The following is a 27,118-nucleotide window of genomic DNA, read 5'->3' as shown; positions in this document are numbered from 1 at the left end:
GCGCGCGTGTGTGTACATCCATTACAAATGTGAAATACGTAAGGTCAATAACCATATCTCATTGAACATATGGTCAAATGGTCAAGACAGGTAACCAATTTACACGTAAAGGAAACAGAAAGAGTAAATTATCATTTGGAATACCGCACAGCTCCTACAAAATGAAAGACCTATAAAAACACCGTTAGGGACTCAATATACATTTGCTAAATGAAAAAGTGGACAAAGAAAGCTAGAACACAGTATAAAGAAAAGTATGCTTGCATGTTGCTGGCAGCACTGCCAACTAGCCCGAGCTCTCTGGAGAGCCACGCAATAAAAGAAACAGCTACATACGAATGCATGCACATCTGTGTGCAAACACACACTCTGACCTCTTAGGTCTTGGAGGAACTATATCCCTGAAAGGACACAGAGTCATTTGTTTAACGATATTCAGAGTAGAACCATTCAGAACAGGAAGAAGTGGAAATAATCCACAGACCTAAAAAACGGAAAAGGCGTTTAAGACAGTCACACTGAACAGTTTCTGAAAAGACACATGTAGGGTCATAAAGAACTAGAAGTGCGAACAGAGGAACTCACATCCATGCTTTGCAAACGTGCATATATGCATGTGACTTAAGAAGGATGCAGACAGGGAGCCTGGTTGACTCAGGCGGAAGAGCATGTGATTCTTGATCTTGGGGTTGTGAGTTTAAGCCCCACGTTGGGTGTAGAGATGACTAAATAAATGATCTCTAAAAGAAGAAAAAAGAAGAAGGATGTTGACAGAGTGAATGTCCTCCTACAGTCTTATTTTATGGAGGCCCACAGGCCTTTGTGCAATCCAGAAGCCGAGCTGGTGCTACTCAGTGAACCGCACAATTATCTCCTTCCTTTAACGTAACACGACCCAGCAGGCACCTCACCGTCACCCTTCAGTCAGGGCCACCACAAGAACGTACATTTTGCTTTACCACTGAGGTTTCTGGAAAGGAAAGCAAGTGCTGAACATCTAACGGACTTACCGTGAGTGTGGCCAGGGACATAAAGCCAATAAGGTTATTCCACACTTTATCGATGTCCTTCAGCAGCTGCTGGAGTTTCTCACTGCACACCGCGGTGGCTTTTATACCCAGCTCCACACGCTTGGTCACCCTGTACACCTCAACAACACCTACAGAGTGAGAGAGTGGAGTTGGGCGCGGGCAGTGCAGAAAGGTGGGCGGCACAAGGCGGCACTACTGCGTGCAGGTATCTTAGCTAGAAATATGGATTGTTTCTCAACAGAAGTGAACTTACCACTCCTTGGGACCAGTCCACCTCCAGTGCTGCAGGGTAACTTACTGGTAAGAGCACAGCCTATAGCTACACTACCTGGGTTCCAATCCCAGTTCTGCCGCTTACTAACTGTGTAACCCTGGGCCAGTCACATAACTTCTCTGAGCCTCACTTTCCTCATCTGTAAGATGGGAATACTAAAAGCACCTCACCAAAGAGGATTAAATGGGTTCATACTGTAAAAGGCTTAGAAGAGTGCCCATAGAACATTAGGCACTATGCAGTATTAGCTCATTTTCTTTCTGGCTTCTTTCTTTCTGGCTTTAAGTTTGGGAAATCCCATTTAACTGGCTGAAAATGGGAATATCAAAAGCTTAAAAGAATCTGAATGTCAATATCACCACAAAGTAATTAAGAAACAACTCACTTCTTCGAATGCCCAATGATTTACAAACCCTGTGGCTTCACGCATCATTTATAAACATAACAGAACACAGGACGGCTCTTTTCCCGTGGTCTCTGAATTGTGGCTGAGTTCGTCAAGCAAGGAGGACAGGTGCCAAGTATCTTCACATTCTAAGGATGGTCACCAGACACATCCCCAACCTTTACCCGAGCCTCTAGAAGCGAGGACTGGAGGAGTTGTCTGCAGAGCAGTACCTCATCAACCTGTGTACAGCCCACTGTGGCTTTTCCTCTTCTTTCCCCAGAGGAAGGGCAGGAGTCACTGCCTATCCTACACCAAGTGAGGGGACTTCTCAGACAACCCCTCACAGACACTAGGCGATGTGTGCAAGGAAAGACAGGCGCCCTACCACCTGGTGTGTTCCCGCAGTAGAGCCGTGGCTGTCTGAGCAGGAAGGAGGAACAAGAGTGCGGCAGTGGAACTGCAGGAGAGACCACGTCTCCCTCCCACCCACTCATCCAGCAGGTATTGGTGAGGGACTACTACGTGCCAGGCGCTCAGGTATAGTGCCTTACAGACATTCCCAGGGGACAAAACAGACCAAATCACTCCCTTCTTAGAGGTTCCTTGCAGGGGAGGGAGACAGATAACAAATAAGAAAAGGTAAAATATACAAGATATTAAAGCTGACGGGACAAAAGACAAATCAAGCAGAGAATGGGAGAGGAAGGATGAGGGTGGGGTGAGAGGGCACAGTTTTGAGAAAGAGAGGCCAGGGAAGACCTCCCTTAGCGGGTGACACCTGAGCAGAGATGTGAAAAAGACTAGGGTCCAGTGCATGTGGCTCTGGCCACGGGCCAAGCGGGAGCTTCAGGAGGAAAAGAACACCAGATTGGACAGAGACCGGAGTTTCAAGCTGGACTGGGACATTTAACAGCTGAAGGTAGTCAGGGAGGTAAGGAATCGGTGATGTCGTGAAGGGGTGGAGAGGAAGAATCGACAGAGCATGGTAAGGCATTAATTAGAGACCCAATGTTTTCATTCTAGTAAACCAGTAACACAGATGCAATTTTACATTGTTGCTGCTAGTATGTGTATAGTAAGGACTGAAAAACTTTGCCACAGATACTTTAAGTCAAATAGTGTGGTTTCTGTCTGTGACTTAAGCATCTCACCCACAAACACAGATACTACTTAGTGAAGTCATATGTAACTTGAAAGATCTAGATTAAAATACTTAATGTAAGGGAAAACTGAAAATACTATCAAGTGTCAGGATTTTGAATAAGTAAAACATAAATGAACATACCTAATAAATATTCCATGCCTTGGGCTGACTGAATTACTTCTGTGCACACAGAACTACTACTGATTCCATTTAAGGTATCATTTGCCTTCTTAATGACCTATAAGAAATGAAATCACATCACCTTATATAATTGAGAAAAGTCATTGCAAATCAATTTACTATTAGTAGAGAACCCAACAGAGAAGCCAGGAGGTGTGAAAAAGCATGACTGACTGATATATGTATATGATCATGCTGAAACAAATGTGAGAATTTAATTTTAACCTTGAAGAAACCATCCTCCATTTCTTTGGAAAAGACAGAGGTTCTTTAAGTTTAAATATTATTTTAATTTAGGCAGCATTAATGATATCATTTTGTTATTTTCTTTTTTCTTCTTTAGAGAGACAGAAAATGTGCTCGTGTGCATGTGAGAAGGGGAGAGGTGGGGGGGAGAGGGAGGGAGAGGGAAAGGGAGGGAGGGGGAGGGAGGGGGAGAGAGGGAGAGAGAGATAGAGAGAGAGAGAAAGAGGGAGGGAGGGAGGGGGCGAGAGAGAGAGAGAGAGAGAGAGAGAGAGAGAGAGAGAGAGAGAGAATCTTGAGCAAGCTCCATGCTCAGCATGGAGCCCGACAAAGGGCTCAATCCCATGACCCTGGGATCACGACCTGAGCCAAAATCAAGAGTCAGATGCTCAACCAACTGAGCCACCCAGGCGCCCCTCACTGTTATTTCTTAAACACAGTGACAGGTGAGGGCACAAGGGACAAATGAGCCACTTTTGCTATCATACACGTGAAAGAAGCCTCACTTAAGCCGTATGGCTTTCCCTCCAGCTTCCCTTTGCACAAGGCCATGGAGGAAGAGCTCTCCTCAAGTTTTCCTCTGTCCATTCAAAGGCACCACGGAGAGGGCAAAACGGCACAAGACAGCACTCACACATGTGAAAGCACCGCAAAAGTGACATACTCACATCTAGGGCGCTCCCCAGGCACCTCTGCCATTCATATGCATATCTCTCATTCTCCTGTGAAATTTGTAAAAACAACGGGGTTAAACAGGCAGGACTGGAGTCCTCTATGATTTCTGTCAATGTACAGAGCATTGGAAGGCTTTACTTTTTATTAAAAACACTCTACTTCAAGCATGGTTTATCTCTTGAAACCACTGATGACTCTTCACAATTACTAAGTGCACCTTCTCAGCACATGATCTGTGAGTCTGAGGGGAATGTTTTGTAGCAGCTTCCCTCTGCAAATGCTGGCTCACTGGTTCTAGGAATAGTTTAAGCTTCTCCAAAGGCACTCGCCACATAGGTGTCTAGTACAAGAGCTAATACTAAACCACCAGCTTCCCACTCCACAGTTATGACGCTGTGTGTGCGTGAGCATGTGTGAACGACAAGAAGGGCACAGAGGAGAGATAAGGGTATCGGCTGTAGGAGGAAGACAGCGTGGGACTAAGACGCAGCAAATGCAGACTTTCCTCATCTCCTCTATCCGGTGTTTTAACATTCACTAAGTCTAAAGTGATAAAGTCCAAGTGCTCAAAGAAAAACTCCCCCAAACACCCCTCCTCGTGAAGTCTCCTGAACAATTTCAATTTTAGGGCCGCTGACTCCTTTCAGCAGATGTCCCACCTGAGAAGTATTTTTATCCAGGGCTAATGCTGCCATTCTCTCACTTTAACTGAATATTTTGTGTCTGGTGCCTTGTGACTTTCTGTCCCTCGCTTCCCCACAGAAAGTTGAAAGCAGTTTTTCTTGAGGCCCTCAGTGATCAGTTGGTCTTTTCCCTGCCCCTCTGTAGAAAACTCCCCTGCTCACCTCCACCTCTCCTGTCAGATCTTTGTATTTGTCACGGATGACAGGCAGAGCCGGCTTCTCACTCAGAGTGTTGGAACGGTCCCTGAAAGGCTGCTCCAAAGCCGGAGAAGGAGAAGAACGGCTTATTTCTTTATCACCAAGGCTCAAACTCCTTTTGTGTGATCCTGGAGAAGTGGATGGCACAAAGGTTCTGATTACTCAGCTTAATTCAAGCCGAGGCTCTTCCTTGCTAACATGACCCTCTTCTTTAGATGCTTCTGTCATGAGGCATTCAGAAACATAATCCGTGTTCATTCTCCTCTGGCAAGCTATCCAGGCATATCTCGGAGATGTTGCGGGTTTGGCTCCCAACCACATCAATAAAGTGAGTATTGCAATAAAGTGAGTCAAATGAATTTTGGGGTTTCCCAGTCCAGATAAAAGTTATGTTTGCCCTACGCTATAGTCTACTAAGTGGGCAATAAATAGCATTATGTCCAAAAAAAAAATCAATGTGCAAAGATTAAAAAATACTTCATTGAAAAAAATCACAAGCTCAGCCATCATCTGAGCTTTCAGTGAGTTGTAATCACTGATCACAGATCACCATAACAATGTAATAATGAAAAAGTTTGAGATGTTGCAAGAATCACCAAAATGTGACACGGCGACACAAGTGAGCAAACGCTGTTGCAACAATGGCACTGACAGACTTGCTTGACTTAAGGCTGTTTCAAATCTTCAAACTGTAAAAAACACAGTACCCAGGAGGCGCAATAAAATGAAGTATGCCCTATGTTGAATCCTTCTGGTTGTTCACTTCTGCTTGGTTTCCCTGACTTTAATTTTCTCCATTACTCTTCCCTGATCTAGCACAAGTGCAAAGCCACTGGAGTCTGGAGGACAAAGTGTCTTTTTAAATATCAGTGCGTAAGAGTCGTGTTGCCTTTCCAGTCATTAGTCACGGATTTGCACTGAGCTCCTACATACTCTCGATCCAACAGAAATCAATGATGCCTTCTGTCAGGATGGGCTTAAAGCAGAAGGGGCAAACTCAAATGCTTTCAGAGAGCAGGCAGGTCAAGTGCATGGCTGAAGTGGGTCAGCCAGAGAGAAGAGGTGATGGGGACTGTGACAAGGAGGACAGCATACCCCATCTGTTAGAGGGGGCAGTGCCACTCAGCTCTACCTGATTGTCAAAAGGGGGAATACAGGCCTAGTATTGCCAGATATTACTTTTCAAGAAAAGCTAGAAATCCAGATTGTGAAATCTCATGATTCTTATTGGCTGGCAGCACATTAAAAAAACCTTCTGTGTGGCTCAATCAAAACAAGTCTGCAGAGGCAACCTGGCTGGCTCGGTCATTTAAGCGTCTAACTCTTGGTTTTAGTTCAGGCCATGTTTACACGGTTTCGTGAGTTCGAGCCCCTCATCAGGCTCTGTGCTGACAGTGCAGAGCTTACTTGGGATTCTCTGTCACCCCCCTCTCTGCCCCTCCTTCACTCGTGCTCGCTCTTTCAAAATAAATCAATAAACTTAAAAAAAAAAAAAAAAAAAAAAAAGTCTGCAGACTGGATCCAGACCCACGTTGCAGCCTCTGGATTAAAAAACACAGTCCATAGCCAGGGAATAAGAGCAGGGTTGACTTGTCCCCAAGTGCATCAAATCCATTTCTCTGGCTCTTTTAACACAGTACCCCTCTAGCCAACAAGCTAATGAACAGACTGTATGCTGTGCTTGTTTTTAGCCCAAAAAGCAATTATCTGAGGGATACTGCCTTGACTTCAGTTTAGCTGCAAACCCTTTTGTATACCCATCTATAATAGACCCTGATTTCAGAGGCTGCAAATCCATTTCCCACTAAACCAGAGACCAACTTTCTGTTAGAAAGAACACCTAATATCTCAGTGGAAGAAACCACCACAGTACAGTCGACACTGAAAGCAACTCACCTTGAACAGAAAGGTCAAAGGTCGCCAGCTCACTTTTGATCATTTCTTCACTGGATTTCATTTTGCTCTGTGAATTGGCCACCAAAAAGTCAAATTTGCTGATTTTGGGCTTTTCACTTTGAAACTCTCCAAAGTCATCTGCACATTCTTTGGGAGTGTCGTGAGAAGTGCCGCTGGAGGCCAGGCTTGGACAGGTGGCGTCCGGGCTTCGTTCGGCTGTAGGCAAGTCCTGTCTCGTGAAATCTTTATAGTCCCCACTTTCATATTCCTTTTGCTCACTGGTCTGAGGAATCACATCTTTAAAACTGGCAAAAGCTGGGAAGGTGGCCTCTGGAAGAGCATCTTCATTTGCGAAGGTTGTTACTCTGGAGAGAGAGGTCATGGTGATGTTTTCGGAACTGCCGAATGAAGTCTCTTTCTTTTGAAGAACCGAGGCAGCTGAGGAGGACCCGCTTCCTGCTGAGAGGACAAATGGAGAGAGTTTTCTGCCCTGAGACGCATCATCCCTGTCTGACCAGTCATAGCTCGTAAGTGTGCTCACTGCAAAATTGCTACTGTAGGTTCCAAAAGCAGCATATTTTAAGTCCTCTATATCTGAAAGGGAAATAAGACCCCACAATTAGAGGCAAGCTCATGATTTAGGCAAAATGCCCTAAACTCTGCAGAAGCAAAATGTCTAGCATATTTGATTAGTTTTATGCTATGCTGGAGTTAACTACATTTAGAGCTTGTACTAAAATTAAAGGAATTGGGCTATAAAATCTGATCTTTAAAAACCCACATTAGCTTTGAGTTGGCATTTATATTTAGTTACAGAGTTATTTTCTTTGCATATAAAGATTACTATAAAAGACAGGAGTATCATCTACCAACATATGACATGATTAGGGTTATTTGATAAACTGTTCACTTACAAGTTTTAAGATGTACTTACAATACCCCCTGCCTACAACTGGTGCCTTTTGTCCCAGCTTGGTTGGGAAATGTTCCTTTAACACACGGATGGACAGAATGTACATGACAAACTAGTGAAAAACTGACAATTTCTCAAAAGTAAAGTGCAAGTAATGTCACCTAACTTTTAGCCAGTTCTCAGGAGTCTCTGTCTCGCAAGATCGAACAATAGATTTTAATTAAGCAGTTACTTACCTAGTTGTTATTTTGGTCAATATGATGTCATACTGCTGTGATGGAGTATGAGGAAAGAAAAATCAACCTAATCTACTTTAGCCTCTAAAAAATAGAATCAAAGGTCTGGGTCCTGGTGGGCTCCTGTTTCTCCTTCAACTATGTATCAGCCCCTCATTAAAAAAAAAAAAAAAAAAAAAAAAGAAAGAAAAAAGAAAAGAAAGAAGAAAAAGAAGGAAACGCTGGGGCAGAAGACTCATTTCACAAAGCATTCTTAGTACACGTTTAGATCATCTGAGAGACAGCATAAAACACCAGAAAAAATGTAGGTTTTTGATTTAGACACATCAGGGTTCGACTCTAGTGCTGCCACCTACTACTTGTGTGACACTAGGCAAGTTATTTAACGTTTCTTAACCTTGTCCTGCTCACGGAAGGGCCTGTGTTGTGTCGACTCCCCAGTAATGTGTGGAAAGGGCCGCCCCGCTCGATGCCGGCTGAGCACTACATAATAGCAACATCTGTACAGCATAGTTGCCCCGGGCCTCCATTTGACATTTAGGTGCGGCTTTAGGGTCTACCATGGAGTTATCTCAGAGTGCAAATGAAGGGCCAACTCATCACTTTAATGGTCTGACAAGGGAAAGTTTCTTGCCCATTTTCAAAAAGCACACCCAGCTGAGGCCGAAAGCCGCTCGTGCGGAGTGCCCCGGTTTCAGCAGCGCGGTCTATGCAGCCTGGCTGGCGGGCTGAGTTTCATCCTGGTCGCTGTCTACGAGGCCGGAGGGCCAAAGGCAGACTCCCTCTCTCTGACGGCCACAAGTGTACTTTACAAGGCAAATGCTCACGAGTTTGGTGATCCAGGTTTTCCGAACTAAGTCAACAGGTGAACCACACTCGGTCATTTTCTCTTTTTTTCCTCTGAGGGTTAAGGGGCTCCTGTCATGTCCATGGCTCTCCTGACAGTATAAACCAAACCTCTCTCGCTTTAAACTCAAGTAGGAAAAGGGTACTAAATGAATAATAACAGTGGAAAACCCTAGATTACACAAAAGGCGAACCAGCCAAAAGCGGGTACCAGCTTTCATAGAACAGTATATTTTAAACCTCTGTGGTGCAAATGGTACCCTTTCAAATTTGGCTTATTGAACAAGAGGGAGACAAAGATTCAGGTGAAAACTGTACAGTTTAGAATGAATAAAACAAGGCTTCAGGCAAAATGCTTTCTTAATCTCCGGCTGTAGCGTTTTGTGCCTCCCACCCCAGCTACTACTATTTAAAGGGATCAGAAGGTGCCCTGACTCCAGTGAGGGAAACTTCAATCAAGGGGCAGACGCAGTGACACACGAGAGTGGTCTTCAACGTGTGTGTTCAGAAAAATGTCTCAGAATACGGATATTTTTATTATTGGACCCTACCAGAAAGCTTTTTGGGGAAGCTGTATTATGAACTGCTTTAAGAATCTCACCTCCTAAAAGGGTAGCAATTTTCCCAAAGACTGAAGGTAAATTTATTAGAAAGTTAGGCTCTAGTTCGAAAACCACAATCCAGTTGCTATGGTAATAAAAAGACCCTTTTGTGCACTTATGCAATAAGAAAAAAAGGGTTAAAAAAACAACCAGAAATGATTGCAATATAATGAGGTAAAAGGCATTATAAGCAATAAGGGATTACCTTAGCTGAAGAGCTTTTAAATATTTTTATAATACTACAGATCTTCAACAAATCTTATTTTTATTAAAAATGAGAGACATAACATTTTGCCTTTTGGAGCAACTCACAGAAATGACCAAATGAAAGATTTTTAAAAAATGAATTATGTAAAAAAAAAATCATATATAAAAAAAATGAAGTGTAAATATATAAGATATACCAAAATCCAGCTGATCAAGCTGGATACCAAAATCAAGGCTGGTTTTAAAAGTTTACTTTTGCTTATTTATTGGCCATTATTATGTAAAAAAAATTTACTGAAGTGCAATTCATTTGAACGCATAAGGAAATACTAAAACTGAATTACATAAGGAATATGAGAACATGGTATTCCTAAATCTTAGTATCTATAAATAATATTAAACTGAGTAGTATTTCCTGGCATGGTGAATATTAGTAAACCATTTTCTAAGAAAACTGTGGTAAATCAATTCACTGAGGGTAGGGTAAGCCAAGGAAATTTCTCATTGCCCATGATAACTGTTTTACATTTTCTAAGCAAATTACATGTATTATTGTATGACAGTCTTCAAAATATTAAAGATTCTGGGAGAACTACAACGTAAGTGATGGAAGCCCTGTCTACAAAAATTATATGGAATAACCCACACTTTGTAATCACTGAAGTTTCTATTGCTGGGTCTTCCATTCGATAGCTGAAGTTTGAAAATTGCAAAAGAAAAAGGAAAAAGAAAGCAGAAGGGCTGCAATAAAACGAACAGAGAATCACTACTGTATCTCCAAGTCTACAGGAGAACTCTTACTTAGGCTGTGCTAGGTTGAACTGCTATTGCACACAGATAATAGGCCAAATTGTGTGCTGTAATACAGGTATTTGTTTGCAACCAGGAATGTCCTATTACAGAGGCCAAAGGAATAAACTATGCTAGCTCCTTTCCATCATGGATCTTAAATCAAGACATGGATTTCTTGCTTATGCTGGCAAGTAACCCTATCAGTCTTTTCCATAACCTCTATTCAAATCCCTTCTGAACGGATGTTGAACACAAAAACAAGGTATTTCTTGGAACAAAGAATGTGAGCTGCCACAAGACACAAAGGCCATACCAATTCCCATGGACCTTTTCTAAAGCCGTAAGCATATGCCCAGATGATTACGTTACTGGCTTTTGAAATGGGGGTTTAGAAAAAGAAGAAAGGATACATGTGCAAAATCCACTATTCTCCAGTGTTTTATATAGCAATAAAAATGTACATCGGACTGAGGAAGAAATATCTTTTAATTTCCAATGCTGATTTAATCCAAACTTCACTTACCAACACAAACCATGAAATATGTGTACATTTCAACTTCTTTCTACCCCTGGCCCTATTCTGCCTTTACATTCTCTATTAACTATAAAACCTGGGTTGTGTCCTGTAAGTCTCAAATACTCTGAGAGTTATTGAAGAAAAGAGGAAAGTGATCACACTGTTAAGTATGACAAGCTACAAAAGGCTGCTGTATGATTGCCTTCTAGTTTTTCTAATTTGCACAGAGACCTCCCATTCTTCATTTGTATCGACTCACATACATCCAGGGTTTTAAATGATACCCATGCTATCTGTAAGCACCTTCAGGTTCCTGTTAGTGCTTTAAGTTCAATAAAGAAAAGCAGTTACTCTGTGGGTATTTTAAGTCAGAGGGGGCTGGAAGGCTAAGGAATGGTGTCAGGACATACAGCTGACCCTTGAACAACATGGGTTTGAACTGCATAGGTCCACTTATACATGGATCTTTAAAAATAAATACAGTTTAGTACTGTAAATGTATTTTCTTGTCCTTGTGATTTCCTTAATAACTCTTTTTGCTAGCTTACTTTATTGGAATACAATATATAATACAATACATGTGTTAACCAACTTTATATACGGTAAGGCTTCTGGTCAATGGTAGGCTATTAGTCAAAAGTTGTATGTAGATTCTGGACTGCACTGGGGGTCAATGTCCCTAACCCCCATGTTGTTCAAGGATCAACTGTATGTACAGCAGGACTGCTCATGGTCACCATTAACGATCTCACCAAATGAGCATAGAAGATGGCAATTACATTTAGGGCCTTTTGGCCATACAAGGGAGAGAGCAGCACCCAGAAGACCCTCTTACAAGCACATAATCTTATCATGCTCTCAAAGCCACTGGGCCAACATTTTCCAAAACAACTTATCAAAAGAGTTCAACTGATGGAAAAACAAAGCTAGAAGCAGCTCTTTAAACATAATTTGATTCTGGGGCACCTGGGTGGCTCAGTCGATTAAGTGTCTAACTCTTGGTCTGGGCTCAGGTCATGATCTCCCGGTTCACGAGTTTGGGCCCTGCACTGTCAGTGCAGAGCCTGCTTGGGATTCTCTCTTTTTCTGCCCCTCCCCCACTTGTACTCTCTCTTTCCCAAACTTTTTTTTTTTTTTCTTTTTTAAATTGGGGTGCCTGGGTGGCTCAGTCAGTTAAGCGTCCAGCTTCTACTCAGGTCATGATCTCACGGTTCATGGGTTCAAGCTCCATTTTGGGCTCTGTGCTGACAGCTCAGAACCTGGAGCCTACTTCAGATTCTGTGTCCCCCTCTCTCTCTGCTCCTCCCCCACTCGTACTCTGTCTCTCTCTCAAAAATAAACATTAAAAAAATTTTTTTAAAAGACTAAAAATAAATAATAAAAATAATTTGATTCTTTGGATTATTTTTGTATTTAGCCCAGCTTCTTCAATACTGCCAGCATCCCCTTCCTGTTCATTTGCTACTTTTAAAAATCCATACAGATTTTCATGTGAACAACAGAGTGAATGTAGAATATGAATACACTTGTACATTTGCTCAGGCACTGATGTGTGACACCAGCACTAACTGGATTACTTTACTTGGCATGGGAGTAAACACAACAGTATTTGTTTGTTTGCTTGAACCTGTAGCATAGAGTTCTTCAAGTCTTTGTTGCAAGTTTATATTACCATGTTATTAAGACTTCCTCCCGAAAAGTAATGTTACTCTAGAAAAATTAACTGCTCAGTTTATGAACGTGATTATGTTTTACACACAGTTCAGCCTGCTCAGATAAATGCAGAAAGGACAAAATAAAGCAGTCCCAGATGGACCAATTTAGCATTAGATAATTCCATTGACAAAGCAATTTCTTAGCCAAAGCCACCACAAGATTAGTCTCATACACAGCGCTGGAAAATTCTAAATAAAGGGTAGTTGGTATTATCACTAGATGGAGGCTACACCAAGAACTCTTTCTTCCAAATTAGTTAGCAGCATACATCATAATTAAAATGTAATATAATTTACACAAGGTTTCTGAAACCAAGTATTATCCAACTTTCTAAAGCATTAATTTCTGGAAAACACAGTAGTTTGAATGGCAGATTCAGCTTTTCTTTGCATTAATCTAAACATTACTTTAAAAAAAATTTTTTAAATGTATTTATTTTTGAGAGACAGAGAGAGTGAGAGAGACAGAGCATGAGAAGGGGAGGGGCAGAGAGAGAGGGAGACAAAGAATCTGAAGCAGGTTCCAGGCTCGGAGCTGTCAGCACAGAGCCCGACGCAGGGCTCAAACTCACGAACTGTGAGATCGTGACCCTAGCTAAAGTTGGACGTTTAACTGACTGAGCCACCCGGGTACCCCTCTTTGAATTAATCAAACCCCCAACATGCAACTTTTTTCTTTCTCAAATGGCCTATTGCAGATACTGTAAGTGATCTCTCTGGAATCCTCTTCAAAATCCTCATTTTCAATGGTTTAATTTCTTACTGCCTCAAATTCTTAAAAAAAGAACTAAAATTTCAAAATATAAGAAAAAAATGGAAACCATGGAAACAATCCTTTTTTCCAAGGTTTTTATTGGTCTTGGGTTTATGATCTAAAAAACAATAGTATTCCTAAGGTTTTTTGCTATTAATATTCTCTAAGATAGAAAAAAATATTTTCCAAACTTAGTATTCTCTTATTGCTAACTTTTGTGCATCTTTCTAGAATTATTTTCTCAAAAAATGAAAGTGATTTAAAGCTTGCTTTGAAGATATCCTAAAATCGTTTTAAGAACTTGCTTTATGGACTGTGAGCTTTATAATACATTCTGAAGTTGGAAAGATAACAGGCTCTACAAGTAGAGGGTGAGCACCTATTTCAGACCCACACTGAATTCAGACCTGAAGACTTCCTGATATTAACACTGAACACTCTCCATTACAAAGATTATCAATTTAAATTCAGTTTGCATGTACTGTGCTCAGAAGCCCATCTCAACACCATTTCATGATTTATTTTAAATTTACAGACATCTAGTTATTAACAGATGTATCCCCTGTCCCCAACACTCAACTATTAGATCTGTCCCTCACCTGCCCCTCTTCACAGTATAACTCCTTGTGGTGGTGGGCTCTGTGAGGTTTACTAAGCAATAAAATTGACTCCCATTTTCTCACTAGAAGAAAGGAGTAACTTTTCCCTATTACACAGTGTGTAAGGTTTACATTTATTTTTTAAACATTTAAAGTTATGTTTTAATCCAGTGCCATGTTAAAAATTTATATCAATGGGATTATTAGGGGAAAGGGCTAAACCAATACTTTCTTAGGAGAAAGGTATTTGAAGAGACAAAAGGGAAAACCCTTTAATCACAGGAAGTGCTATTGTTTTACATTTGATATGGACCAGGTATTTCTTTGGTCTAATCCTGAAAAAGTACAAATTACACACATCCCCACACTTTCAAAATATGCCAAAGAATTATTTATTAACATAGGACTTACAGATCACAAAAGAGAGTGGTACAGAAGAGCTGGAAAAGAAGTCATCAGAATAAGCATGCAGATCAGTATTTGCAGAGGAATATACCAAAGCAAGTTCGAAAAGGCACATTCACACAGAAAATGTCTAAATTGAAAAAAAGACATCAGAAAAGCAGCCAAAAAGAAAAAAATACTGATAATAAGGCGCTGATTAAAATACAACGATTTTCAATGTCAAAGAAGAGCTACTTTACAGGTAGGTAGGGAGCTACAGAAGTCTCGCTAACCCTTTGAGAGTGTCACAAATGAGGGTAAGCTCTTGCTGCCAACAAAACCAGATGATTGTAATGACTGCACATCAAGATGCTTTGGGGCCATATTAAATTTAGTGGTGGGGATAAAGCAGCCTAGATGAAATTATATTGCAGCAAGGGCTCAAAGGGTTAAATGTAATAATACGCAGAGAAATCAGGCAATGTTATTATTAGTATTATCTACCTTCCATACAAAGAATAATTGCAAGAGTTAAAAGAGACAGTATCCCTTTCAGAGTTAAGTTAGGGTTCCTCAACAACACTAAGGTCCAGAGATAGCAATCTGCTAGGTTTTATTCTCTTTTCATCAGCCCAGTTTTTATTTCTCCAATGAGAAGTTATCTTTAACCCTCAGACCAAGAGAGCATGAGATACTGCAGTCAATGGGAGGATAAAGAAAAACCAAACTGCGTTGAAGAAGTCCCTGCCATTTACCTTCTACAGTACATTTATGCAGCAGTTTTGCCCAACAACAATATAGCCCATTGGTCAGACATCAACCCCTTGTGACAACCGCTCTAAAGGGATACTGCTCTTTCTGACAGGAGGTTTACAGATCAAAAAGAGGAAACAATCTGCTTTTAAGGATATCCTCAAACTGAAGAGACTTGGCTTGAACATTACAGGTTCCAAGCTGGGAATGTTCCAAACATACATAAAAGAACATGTGCACAGAAGATTATTTTCACAGGTCAATCAGAACAAGCTCAGTCAAAAAACCTCCCCTCCCCAAATAAAATGGAAAAATTTAAAAGAAGGAAAAAGAAAGACATCACAAACCTGATTAGACTCATCTCATAAAGACATCTAGCTTGGCACTATGAAAGAATATAGATTCACTTTCAGAAAAATAGCTTCTAATTAGTAACTTGAGAGTCCAGAAGGCTAGTATACATGTTATGAGATTTTTAAATAAAAATCAAATATTGTTCAAAAAAACAGAGCACTCTGCAACCAACCACGGTGGCTCAAGCAGCTCGTACAAAAAAGAGAAACAAAATCACCCTATCAAACAAAGAGCAGCAAAAAAATAGGAAAACGTCTGAGGAAAAGTACAAAAAAAGGAAGTCAACAGTCAGGGGCACAAGGAGCCCCGCAGACAGCCCACCGCCCTTAGACAAAGCCTCAGCAAGCCGCCACGGGAGACACACACGGTCTCTGAACACCTGCTCTCGATTCGGCACCCCATTTAAGGATACCTCCAACATTTCAACAGCCAAAGGACGGATGCGATTTTGTTTTCTGACTTACCAATGTGATCTATGCAAAAGCCGTAATACTCTTTAACATTTCTGCTGGAATCTGTAAACTTGGAAGTGTCTTACATGTCCCTCTCTAGTTAGAAAAACAACAAACTCTTCATATGCATAATACGTTTTCTAGAATAATACAGTAATATTGAGATAGTTCTCATTATTAAAGGCCACAAAATGGGTTTATCTTTCTATATAACGTAGCAAATAACAAAACAAAATAAAAACGAGGACACTTGGGAATCTAGCTTTTATGTCAGGAAGTTGGACTAGAGAATAAACTGCTACATGTAAATCCATACAGAATTTAAAGAGGGCTCCCTTATAGGATGTTTTCAAACATTTTATGAGAAAGTGAGTAGTTACCCTATTCTACCATCTACAGACGTGTTACAATTTAATACTTTCAGTAATAGAGTTAACGCTGAAAACCATACCTGAACTCCACTAACGACTCATGCCCTCCTCCTTGCCAGACCCTGGCACACAGGACATCCACACACAAGCTCTTTCCATCCTCTCTTGCGGGGATGTGGCAAACCACAGTACGACTGGCTAAACTAATTTTTACTAAGACTTGGCCTAACAAGAATCAGTTCTGTCAGCCAAACAGAATACTATATTGGCCGCTGCCAAACAGACCCAAGAGAAGAGAAAAGGAGAGGAAAACACTGACCTCACTCACAGAAATGGAGGAACAGTACCCACACTGCAAAAGTCTTTATAAAATTCCTGGTGATGTAGGGTTCATTTAGCAGTGGATTTTTATGTGCCTCTAACACCAAGTTGGGGTTAGAGTTTGAAAATAAAAATATTTTAGCTATCCAGTCTAAGTTCCAGAGTATTCATGGGATCCATATATCCAAGTACCCACAGAATTGAATTTAAACACTGCTTCAATGGGACTGGCAATGAAGAGGTTATTAGAAATCCATTAAGGTTAAGAGCCAGAGCCTTACTCTACTATAAGTCAACACCCACCGAACCATCTTTGAAATCTACATCACCATTACCAGAGTAGTCTCACCAATTCCTCACCTGCAGCAGGAGGATGCTGGCCACTAACTGTTGGTAAATCCAAAGAGCTATCAGACATGACATGCTTAAGATCTCCTCCCACATCAGCCAGTTTCATGTCAAACTGAACAGAGAGTGCATCTTCAGAGTCCTCCTTGCCAACACTGCTGCCACCAATGGAAGGGAGATCCAAGGACTTCACTGAAGCAGAGTCTTCTTTGGTGTGTCTGAAAGCCACTGATTTCTCACCCAGAGATTTGTCTGAGTTCATGGAAGAAAATTTACTAGAGTGGAAGTCAGCAAAATCATCATCACTTTTTCCTGAAGGGGTATTATCTTTCAGTTCTTCAATACCCAGTCCAGATCCTTCCAGAGAAAGTTGTTTGAAGACATCGTATTTGGTGGACGTGGCAGCGGAGTTTTGTCCACTCTTCACTGTGCTGCTCGAGCTGCCACTTAGAGGAACAGGACTAGCCTCCTCTTTAAGGGCGTCATATTTATCATCTGCCTTTTGCTCAGATGAAACAGAGCTATTACTGAAAGCCATAAAATCTGCAAAGTCATCCTGTTCCCCAACAGATGCTGGACTAGAATATTCCCCAAAAAGGTTGAATTCTCCAAAATCATCAGCCAAACTAGACATCTTAGTTGATGCCAGTGCTGTCGTAGCTGCAGCAGATCCTGTTGGCTGTGGCCGTGTGGAAACAGATTTGGATGCACTAAAAGCAGCTGAAAAAGATAATGGTTTCTCGCTGCTGCAGTTAACTGAGGAAAACATATCAAGGTCTGCTAAGTTCAGAGGATTCTTCACTTGTGTTTGTTGTTTCTGTTGTACAGCTCCTGAGGGGAAGGATGCTGGAAAAGTTTGGTCTTTTGTTGGTGGCTCTAGTGGTGATAGACTATCGGCAGTTTTAAAATCGGTGAAACCGTCATCAGTGCTCGCAGATCTGAATTCTGCAAAGTTTTCTCCTGAAAGAGAAAAATACGGCAAAATAAATAAGAATGCTGAGCTGAACACCACATGATGCACAGCATATTAAATTACAAGCATACTTTTAGAGACTTGCCCCTCACTAGCTTGACATTATTCAACCGCAGCTTACACCCTACCAAAACAGCTCTTTGGACACTACACATCTGTTTCCGTGCCAAAGGCTAGTGATGCCAAAATAAATAAAAATCAAACCGAGAGCACCTAACCATGTCAGTTTCGTTTGCTCATTTTAACGTGATAACGTGTCCTAGTGCCATACCCTTCAAGTGGCCAAAAGCACTGCTCTCAGGACTTTTTTCTCACTACAGCCAGCTGGCCAAGCACACAAGAGAAGAAGAAATGGGTGCTGGAGGTTCCTGAAGAGAGAGACATTAAGATGATCCTTTAAAGATAAAATGTTTTACATGGTGATCAATCAGGAAAAAAGTATCATGGGTGCTCTAGTGAAGTATTACGAAAAATCCTGCATCTAGTATTTAGGATGTGAAACACCTTGCTCAACTAGGTACTTCAGGCATACTGTTAGATAATTAAGTGGTCTTGCTCAAGTGCGTGGAGGCATTAATTTGAAGCTAACTTTGATGAAAAATTATGAAAATGTATCTACTTATTTGCAAAGCATTCATTCCAGCTAAGGACACATTTTAAAGTGGCTTCTCTATATAACAAATAAGCCGAATCGCACAGAAAAAAAATCTGTGAGCACTTGGGCTTATCTCGAAATCAGCCATGTCACTGTACCAACTAGTATTTACTCTTATTTATTAAAATTCAAAAGGATTTGAATAAATACCAACTCCACTATTAAAAATTTCAAGGGACAGTATTTAAACTTTATACTGTGCTACTCTGAGAAAGGAGTTACTGAAATGTTTTTCTTATTATTTTTTAGAGAAAATAGGTACTAATGTATTTCTAATAAATAATTAAATAGACTCAGTTAAGATGTTGATAAAAATCTGAATCCATGATTCTAAACAGAGTTTCTTTTCTTTATTATGAGAGTGACGTTATCACTCTTAAGTATGAGGTTAGGAAGCAGATGATCTCAATTTTTCTAATGGTGTCTGAAGGTCTTCCATAAAATCTACTAGATTTTACCAGGTAATGAAAATCAGAGCTAAACCAAATATAAATATAGCTACACCAACATCACTTATTATTTAAAAATATTAATGCTATTCTAAAACATAGGCTGTAATTCTTTATCCATTTTTCAAATTCTATTTGTCCCTAAAAATGAGATATAGAGACATATGAGCCATAAAAGTATACTTCAAACCAAAATCTGATTCTTAAAACTGTCATTATAATAAAACAGGCTTTAAATATTTAGTGCTTATAACACGATACATACTTTAATAGAAGAAAAAAGCATAGGAAACAATGGAAGCTGATTTTTCCTCTTAATCTGAGACTTAATTCACCAGCATAATTTATCAACACAGAGAAATCTATTTAATATTATTAGGGAAATTTTAGAAAGAGAGGAACAGCATTCATAATTTCTGTATTTTATGTTTTTAAGACATACCACTAATAAGACTAAAGTCAATTTCACAAATTGACAGGAGAAGCAGATGTAAAACTTAAAAAAAAATTACCCTGTTTTAGGTAAGTATATCACTGATAATATTTGTATCATTTCCCTAAATGAAAACGTCATAAGCAGCCGATTTTGTCAGTCTAAATTTTTGATGTGCTACTTTGAAATATCTGTGAAATTGACAAGTTTTGTTTTGTTATTTTTAAAAAGAAATCACCACAGCAAACTAAACTTACTGAGGAATTGTAAACGTTTCCATTAGAAATGTAAGCTGGGTGAAAGGGTCAAAAAGAGATAAAATGGGTGGGTTTACAAGTTCAAAAGCAACATGAATTTGGGAGCAAATAAATTAGTTGCAGTCATTGGAAGCTTGCATATCAGAGGGTACATTAATCCTCTGAATCCTTCTGAATCCTCATAAGTTCCCCTCTCTACTTGTCACTTTTTACGTCTTAAAAACATTTCAAAAGAGATCACATTTGTCATCAAAATGTAAGCAGTACCTTAATGCTGCTTTTATAGTACTTTAGTAACAGAACCCCAGATTGTTGCTGACATTTTTGTTGGTGTGCTTTCATTCCTGACTTAACTTTAAGGACTTCCAGTAGAGGTGCCAACTTTTTGTTCATTTTAGGAGAATATATTTTATTTTATTCTCGTTAAAAATACATCGGCCTGAATGCATCAAGTGTGTTGGTGTCTTAGAATTTACAAAAAAATCATATAGTATTGTGTTCAGAACTGTGCGTTTCGTAGGTTACTAAGTGACAGAGCTTAGTGATATTTCCTTTTTTCCCAGGAATAACACCCCTATGATATGATCATTAATACCACACTACACAAAAAACTCTGATAGTAAACCATGCTCTTTACTCCAAACTCACTTTGGTCCAAGAGGTGATGAAAGAACTGCTAGGAGTCAAAGACCAATTAACAAGCCAAAAGCTCCTCTAGGGTTTTATCTCTGTACTCCTAGTGCCTAATATAGGCACTGAGGAACAAAGTTATTACATCCTAAAGGCTTGAATGCAACAGAAGGAAATACTTCTAGAACCTGACAGCTATAAGGGATTGAATATTTTTATTTTTTTCAGTGTTTTATTTATTTATTTTTGAGAGAGAGAGAGAGCGAGCACGCACACACGAGAGCATGTGCACGCGCAGGGAAAATGTGGGGTTGGCGGTGGTGGGGGGTGGAAGGGGGGCAGAATCCCAAGCAGGCTACCTGCAGAGAGCCCACACGGGGCTTGATCCCATGAACCGTGAGACCATGACCTGAGCTGAAATCAAGAGTGGGACATTTAACCAACTGAGCCACCCAGGATTCCCAAGGAATGAATATTTTTAGGACAGGTGGATTTTTCCTTTTTAGAGATATTTAAGTAGTACACTTTTTCCTTGAACTTTTACTCCTACATTACCTTTCCTACAATCTCCTCTCATCCCCCTCCCTTGGACAGAAGGGTGACAACAAATGAGTGAAGGATATTCTAAATTTGAGCATTCAGTACACAAAGACAGTCCCCAGGAAGAAATCCTCATGAGAGTATGCAAATTTCGTAGCATGCGCAGTTAAGCTGTGAAGGACATGATTTGACCTATGGATTATTTAAACCCTACACATCCGGTTAGGATTTAACCACAAACATAACTTTCGGTCTTCACACATACGGTTCTTAAACTATCATTCTGTATTCCCTTCTACTCTCTTTAAGCCCTTCTATAAATCCCGCTTACTTCATCTTATTAAATTATAGCCACGTTTGAAAATCTTGAAAAGACTGGTTGCTGCAAAACTTCTGCACAGTCCACAGATCGCTGCACTGCCAACAGTTCCAGTTCTTGTTAAACATTAAAATAACTGAGGACAGTCACAGCCTTCCATTTGATACAGAAGTCTATCCGGGCTTGAAGGTTTCCAGTGAAAGGGAACATAACTAGCTTCAGAAGAAATTGCCTCAATTTGGAGTTTGCCCTAAATTTTAGAAAAGAATTTCCAATAACTGAACCATATTTTGTTTCCTTGTAATTTCCAGAGGCACAAAGCCAAAAAACCTCACCCACACAATATAATAAAGACATGTTCAGGAGTGTCCCTGAAAGAATCATCAAAAATATCTTTTATTAAAAACTGAGGGGCGCCTGGCTGGCTAAGTCAGAGGAGCACATGACTCTTGATCTCCGGCTCGTGAGGTTGAGACCCATGTTGGGTGTAGAGTTTACTTAAAAATAAATGAATACAATTTTTTAAAAATTGAAATTTATCCATTTAAGGAATCAAAAACTTACCTGAAGTTTTACCCTCTGTTGTCTGTTCAAGTTCTCTGAAAGCACTGTATTTATCACCAGGCTCTATGATGAAAAGACAGAGTCTATTAAGAATACGAAACTTGAGATTAAAACTCAAGGAAATAAGGCAGACTGGGTTAACTGCACATACTTGACAAGTGGTGTAAGCATTTTATACATTTCTCATAAAAGGCCACCATTAAAAAGGTGTACATTCATAGGTTACATTCATAAGTTTATGAACTGACAACGTGTTTTTACCTCCAAATGGAATGTTACTTTCAGAGGATTTGTCAGCTGCAATTCCTTTAAACACAGCATACTTATCCATCGAAGCTGATGCTTTAGTGCCAGGAAGGGGCATCAACAAAGAAGGGGCACTAAAAGGGAAAATGAAATATTTCTTAATGACTAGAACATTGAATCCTTCCCTTATCATCAAGTAGGAGCTTAGAATTAAAATGGCAAGTAGGTACCTGATTAAAATTCATGGTTCCCTGCCTTAAAACTCAGAAACTATATATATTCACCACAGAGGTTTAAACCCTTTCTCTTGGGAAAATATATTGAAATACCTCCCATGTGAGAGGGATTATTGATTATTGATTATTTCAAGATTTCAATCAAATCTTGATTATTTCAAGATGGGTCAGACCGATGCTGACCATCTAATCATCTTTGTAAACCACGAAAACAATTGGAATGGCACTGGAAATAGATTCTCATAGAATGATGACCTCCTAGAATGTTAACTTAAGGTCCGTAACACTGGAAAAGTAAACTGTTCCAAATATGTAAACCCAATATTTTAGAGTAAATTATGTTAACCTTAGTACAAATCATTCTTTAAAATGGGTTCAGAATGCAGAGGTGGAATAGTTAAGATAAAAATCTATTTATGAAATGTTGTTCAAGCCAGGATGTAAATTGTTCTTATTTGATCTTACTGCATTGCTTACTGGCAGAAGTTCACACATCTGATAAACAGCGGTGGAGTTAATACAATTTACATTTTTACAAGGATCACATCAGCGGTTCCAGAAGCTATCTTTATAGCAAAACAACAATCACTTCAAAATTAGATAAAGATACTTTTGCCTGTGGACATATTTCTCGCTGGATGGAAAAATAGTGTAATGAGTAGTATCTGTGTGGGTAATTCTTGGATGGCTTAAACACATACTATAAAAGCATTGCCTTTTTTTTCCTCCTTATCACACCCAGGCAGCTCCCTGGAAGAACAACTTTACATATGAATGACTACCTTCCCCCACTAGTTTGTGTCATTCAATACCACACACACAAGTTATAGAAATGGATTTCTATTGAGTTCTTTGCCCTGAAGCAAAAATCTTTCCACAGTCATTTAAATCGTCTTATCAGGCGCCTACAAGCAAGGTAAAAAACCCAGCTCTTGCACAGGCATGCTAATGGAGGTCCACAGTGCTTTAGGACTCAGTGTATCAAATATTAGAATTTCACATCACTACCAAATAGCTGCTACATATTTGATCTTGACAAACAGGTCATCGCCTCTACATCATAGGTGGATTTTTAAGTTTCATAAGTAATTAAACTACAACTCATTGAACAGCATGTTACATATAAATAAAAGTAACTAATATTTGAGAAAAAACATCACAAAGTTGAACAATCAATTTGTTTTTCATGAATAGCCAACTTTAGTTGTGGTCTTATAAAGCCCATTGGTAAAATCTTCTACTAAATGTGACATTTAATTGATGATTATTGTTTAAAATTCTTTTCAGAATTGGAAAAAAAATAGAGGAACTCCAAGGTAATGAAATACTGACGGAAGTCAACAAAATAAAATTCCACTCAAAAAAGAGCAGACTCAGACTGTAATTTTATGCATATTACAAATGAGTAATTCATTCTAGTTCCCTGAAGTTATTTAAAAAAACCCAAAAAACCGTAATCACCATGACAGTGTTTATGCCAGTTATATAAAGTAGTTATCTATTCCAAACATGAGAACTGTTACTTCTACTCTTTAATACTAATGAAAGGTACTCAGTGAGGAGGCATACTGTTTTAAAATTTAAGAACCTTAAGAGAATTTGGCCAAAAAAAAAAAAAAAGTATTTGCTTTTTCTCTAGTGAATCCATTTGTTTTACAATCACTCCGTGTGGCTGTAGTAGATGCTTTTACTTAGTTGCTTACCCTGCTAAATGTAGAGACATTTTAGAAAACAGGCGTGAGCGATAGAAATTTGATCAAGGCAAAGGGACCCACAGCAACCACCTGGCTGAATAGACATGCCCATGGGGTGACCACCTCAAATTATCTATAGGCCCTAAGGGACCAATGGGCTACTTACAACCAGGCAGGCACAGTTACCAAAAAGGGCAAATTCCATTCTTCACCAGCCATAACTACTCCTCTTCCCCCTTTAAAAACGGCCCCCACCCACTGCCTCCTGGCAGATGGTCTCTCCTTTGCAGTCTTGCCTGCCCCTCCCTTGCAGTGTATTCAGTAAACTATCTTTGGGTGAATCCTTTCACCTCCCCACATCACCAGCTTCCACCAGATCATTGCCTGGCATTTGGGGGCTCCCATACGACTGGACAGACACCACACTAAATACAGCCATTTAAAAAGTAAAATGAAACTAACCAACTCAAACCCCTACTACACCTTAATTCTTTGTGAACTGTTTTATTATCAGTGCCCCATATCTGTGATGTTTATTGTTCTAAGCTCCCCAGTGCCCAGCACACAGTAAGTATTTTCTGGATGGATAAATGAAAGACATTGCTGACTTCCAGATCCCCTTTCATGCTGGCTCAAGTGCTCTTTCTCCTTTGACATCCAGTTCAACCCTGAGCCTGACCAATTTCTCACACGCACACTTTTCAGTGCCTAACTCTAAACCCAGAGTACACCTCAACATCTCACAACAGGATTACTATGGCAGCTGAATTTATCCCACACAGTAGCAAGATCACTTTCATCATGCCACTTCTTATTTCTAAAATGCTTGACAGATTACGTCACAAATCCTAAGACATCCCACATTGGTGCTGCCCTTAACTAATGAGATTTTTTTCACAGACTAACAATACTCTCTACTCCAGCCTACTTCTAACACCATACTTGCCTTTTCATCTTCTCTGACAAATAATGCCCATTTTTTGCTTTAAAATGCTGCCCAAAGCAGTCTCACTTAAGCTCAGCTATTTATACCATGATTTAATAAATATCCCTTAAAATAAACTCATAATATGCATTACAGATCATAAACTAGGGAATTCATTATACATGTGTACACACACACACACACACACACACACACTGAGGGACCAATTCTAAGAGAATTTCATCAGATAATATAAATACTGAGATAAAACTAAGCTTCTTTACAGCAGGAACTGTGCTTTCTGCTTCTGTATTTCTAGTGCCTACCCCAATGTCTGGCATAGAGCAGATGGTAAGTAAATGTTTTTGAATGAATAAATAAACAGTGAATGTGGATTCTTAGACATGAGCAAAATGTTTTCATGTAAGCATGGAAGTAATCAAGTCAGAACTGAAAAACAAGTCTACAAAGTATGACTGTGTATGAAAGTAAACTATTATGTGGAGATAATGCCACACAAAATTGCTAATATTCCATATATCTCATGTCTGGCCACCATCTTACAACTTTCTATGCCCAAATTTCAATTCCATCTACTGTTTTTTTCCAGAGGAGTAAACCACTAATTTGGTCAATCTGGTTTTTTTTTTGTTTGTTTGTTTTTGTTTTGTTTTGTTTTTTTTTTTAATTTTTTTTTTTTTTTAATGTTTATTTATTTTTGAGACAGAGAGAGACAGAGCATGAACAGGGGAGGAGCAGAGGGAGAGGGAGACACAGAATCTGAAACAGGCTCCAGGCTCTGAGCTGTCAGCACAGAGCCTGACGCGGGGCTTGAACTCACGGACTGTGAGATCATGACCTGAGCCGAAGTCGGACGCTTAACCGACCAAGCCACCCAGGTGCCCCTGGTCAATCTGGTTTATAACCTTCATGCTACATCACATTCACCCAACAAACCTTTATTAATTATATATCATGGCTAAGTACTACATATGTAGCCGTGAAAGACTATCTTCAGGGATGACAGCCAAGTGAGACAGAGAGTCAGATAAACCAGTAATTATAATCAGGGCACAGATGTCCATAATGCACCAGGGCAGTAAGTGGCCCTCATCTTTGAGGTGGGGACTGAAGTGGTGAGGTTAGTAAAAACTTCCTATGTTAAACTGATTTTTGAAATAGAACTAGAATTAACTATAGAGAGAATTTCAGATTGAAGAAGGTAAAGGGTCAGAAGCCTGAAAGAGCATTAGTCTGGAGTTGCTCTGGCATGGTTGGGACATGAGCTGTAGGGAAAGGGCAACAGTCAAGAGACTAGGCAGGAGCAAGATCAGACATAGCCTTTTTCCATGGCAAGCAGAGAGTACAGAGTCGATGGTGGTTAAAGGAGAGAGTGAGGAGCCAAAAATAAATAGCATGTTTCTGATTTAGTGACTGGACATGGTGACATGATTCACCAAGGGAGGGAATGGTAATTTAACAAATTTTTATTTAGCTGAGTAGCAAAATAATGAATCTAATTTTATGCAGGTAATGTGAGATGCCTTGGGTCATTCAGATATGTTATAGATAGCAGAACTTACACATTTTATTCAAAGGAAAAGATCTGAAAAATATTACGTGTCTATCAGGTCAACATGTGTGTGCTGGTGTAGTGGGCTTGGAAATCCCAGTACTTTATAGTCCCACCACTCAAATGTTTCTATGTGTCATTCCCTATAATGCCTATCCCTTGGTTCTTGTTACAGTGTACATGCAGGAAGCATCAAAAGATACTCATTTCGTTAAAATGGAAAAGATGAATGATACTGCACAAACAAGGAACATAAGAAAAATGATGCATGTATCCTGACAAAAACAAGTTCCAAAAATAACTGAAGAAATTCATATTGCTTGCTCAAAGTCTGGTATATTCTACTCTGTGGAAGAAGTACTATCTAAAAACTTTTAAAAAATGATGGAAAGGTATTGGCGACATATTTAGATTTCTGAGTTAGGATTTCTGTGGAGAATCAGCAGTACATTATATTACAAAAATATCAAATTATGTTCCCCTGCCTAAATAGCCAAAGGCTTGCATTTGCTACAAGTACATGAAGTCATCACTGCAAAGGTGCACTCTGCTATAATCAGGTTTAGGACAGGCAAAAAAAAAAAAAATAAATAAATAAATAAAAATTAAATTAAATTAAAAAAACATATATATATATATATATATTAGCAAGCAGGTGTATACTGGGAGGAAATGGGGGTGCTCAATTGTTAGGTGGACTAAGGGGAGAGAAGTTTCAAAGGTACAAGTATGAATAAAGAGGGAATAA

General features: G+C 39.7%; 1 protein-coding gene across 15 annotated transcripts in view; it reads right to left on the bottom strand.

Annotated features, from left to right (window-relative positions):
• The window catches only part of SYNRG (synergin gamma), a 93,622-nt gene that overhangs the window by 23,844 nt on the left and 42,660 nt on the right, over window positions 1–27,118 (bottom strand). For 11 of the 15 annotated variants that reach the window (XM_078437441.2, XM_078437436.2, XM_078437434.2 and 8 more), the window contains 8 exons: window positions 21,958–22,076; window positions 21,697–21,759; window positions 16,889–17,836; window positions 6,713–7,306; window positions 4,781–4,944; window positions 3,929–3,982; window positions 2,979–3,075; window positions 1,011–1,159 (listed from right to left, as the gene is read on the bottom strand). In XM_078437441.2, the coding sequence (XP_078293567.2) occupies window positions 1,011–1,159; window positions 2,979–3,075; window positions 3,929–3,982; window positions 4,781–4,944; window positions 6,713–7,306; window positions 16,889–17,836; window positions 21,697–21,759; window positions 21,958–22,076 (2,188 nt within the window). The remainder of the gene's footprint in view (window positions 1–1,010; window positions 1,160–2,978; window positions 3,076–3,928; window positions 3,983–4,780; window positions 4,945–6,712; window positions 7,307–16,888; window positions 17,837–21,696; window positions 21,760–21,957; window positions 22,077–27,118) is intronic. The other 4 variants (XM_078437439.2, XM_078437448.2, XM_078437451.2 and 1 more) reach the window with 2 other exon arrangements.

The sequence above is a fragment of the Panthera onca genome, chromosome E1 (assembly GCF_046562875.1).
Source record: "Panthera onca isolate mPanOnc1 chromosome E1, mPanOnc1 haplotype 2, whole genome shotgun sequence".
NCBI lineage: Eukaryota > Metazoa > Chordata > Mammalia > Carnivora > Felidae > Panthera > Panthera onca.
This window is presented reverse-complemented; position numbering and strand designations above follow the sequence as displayed.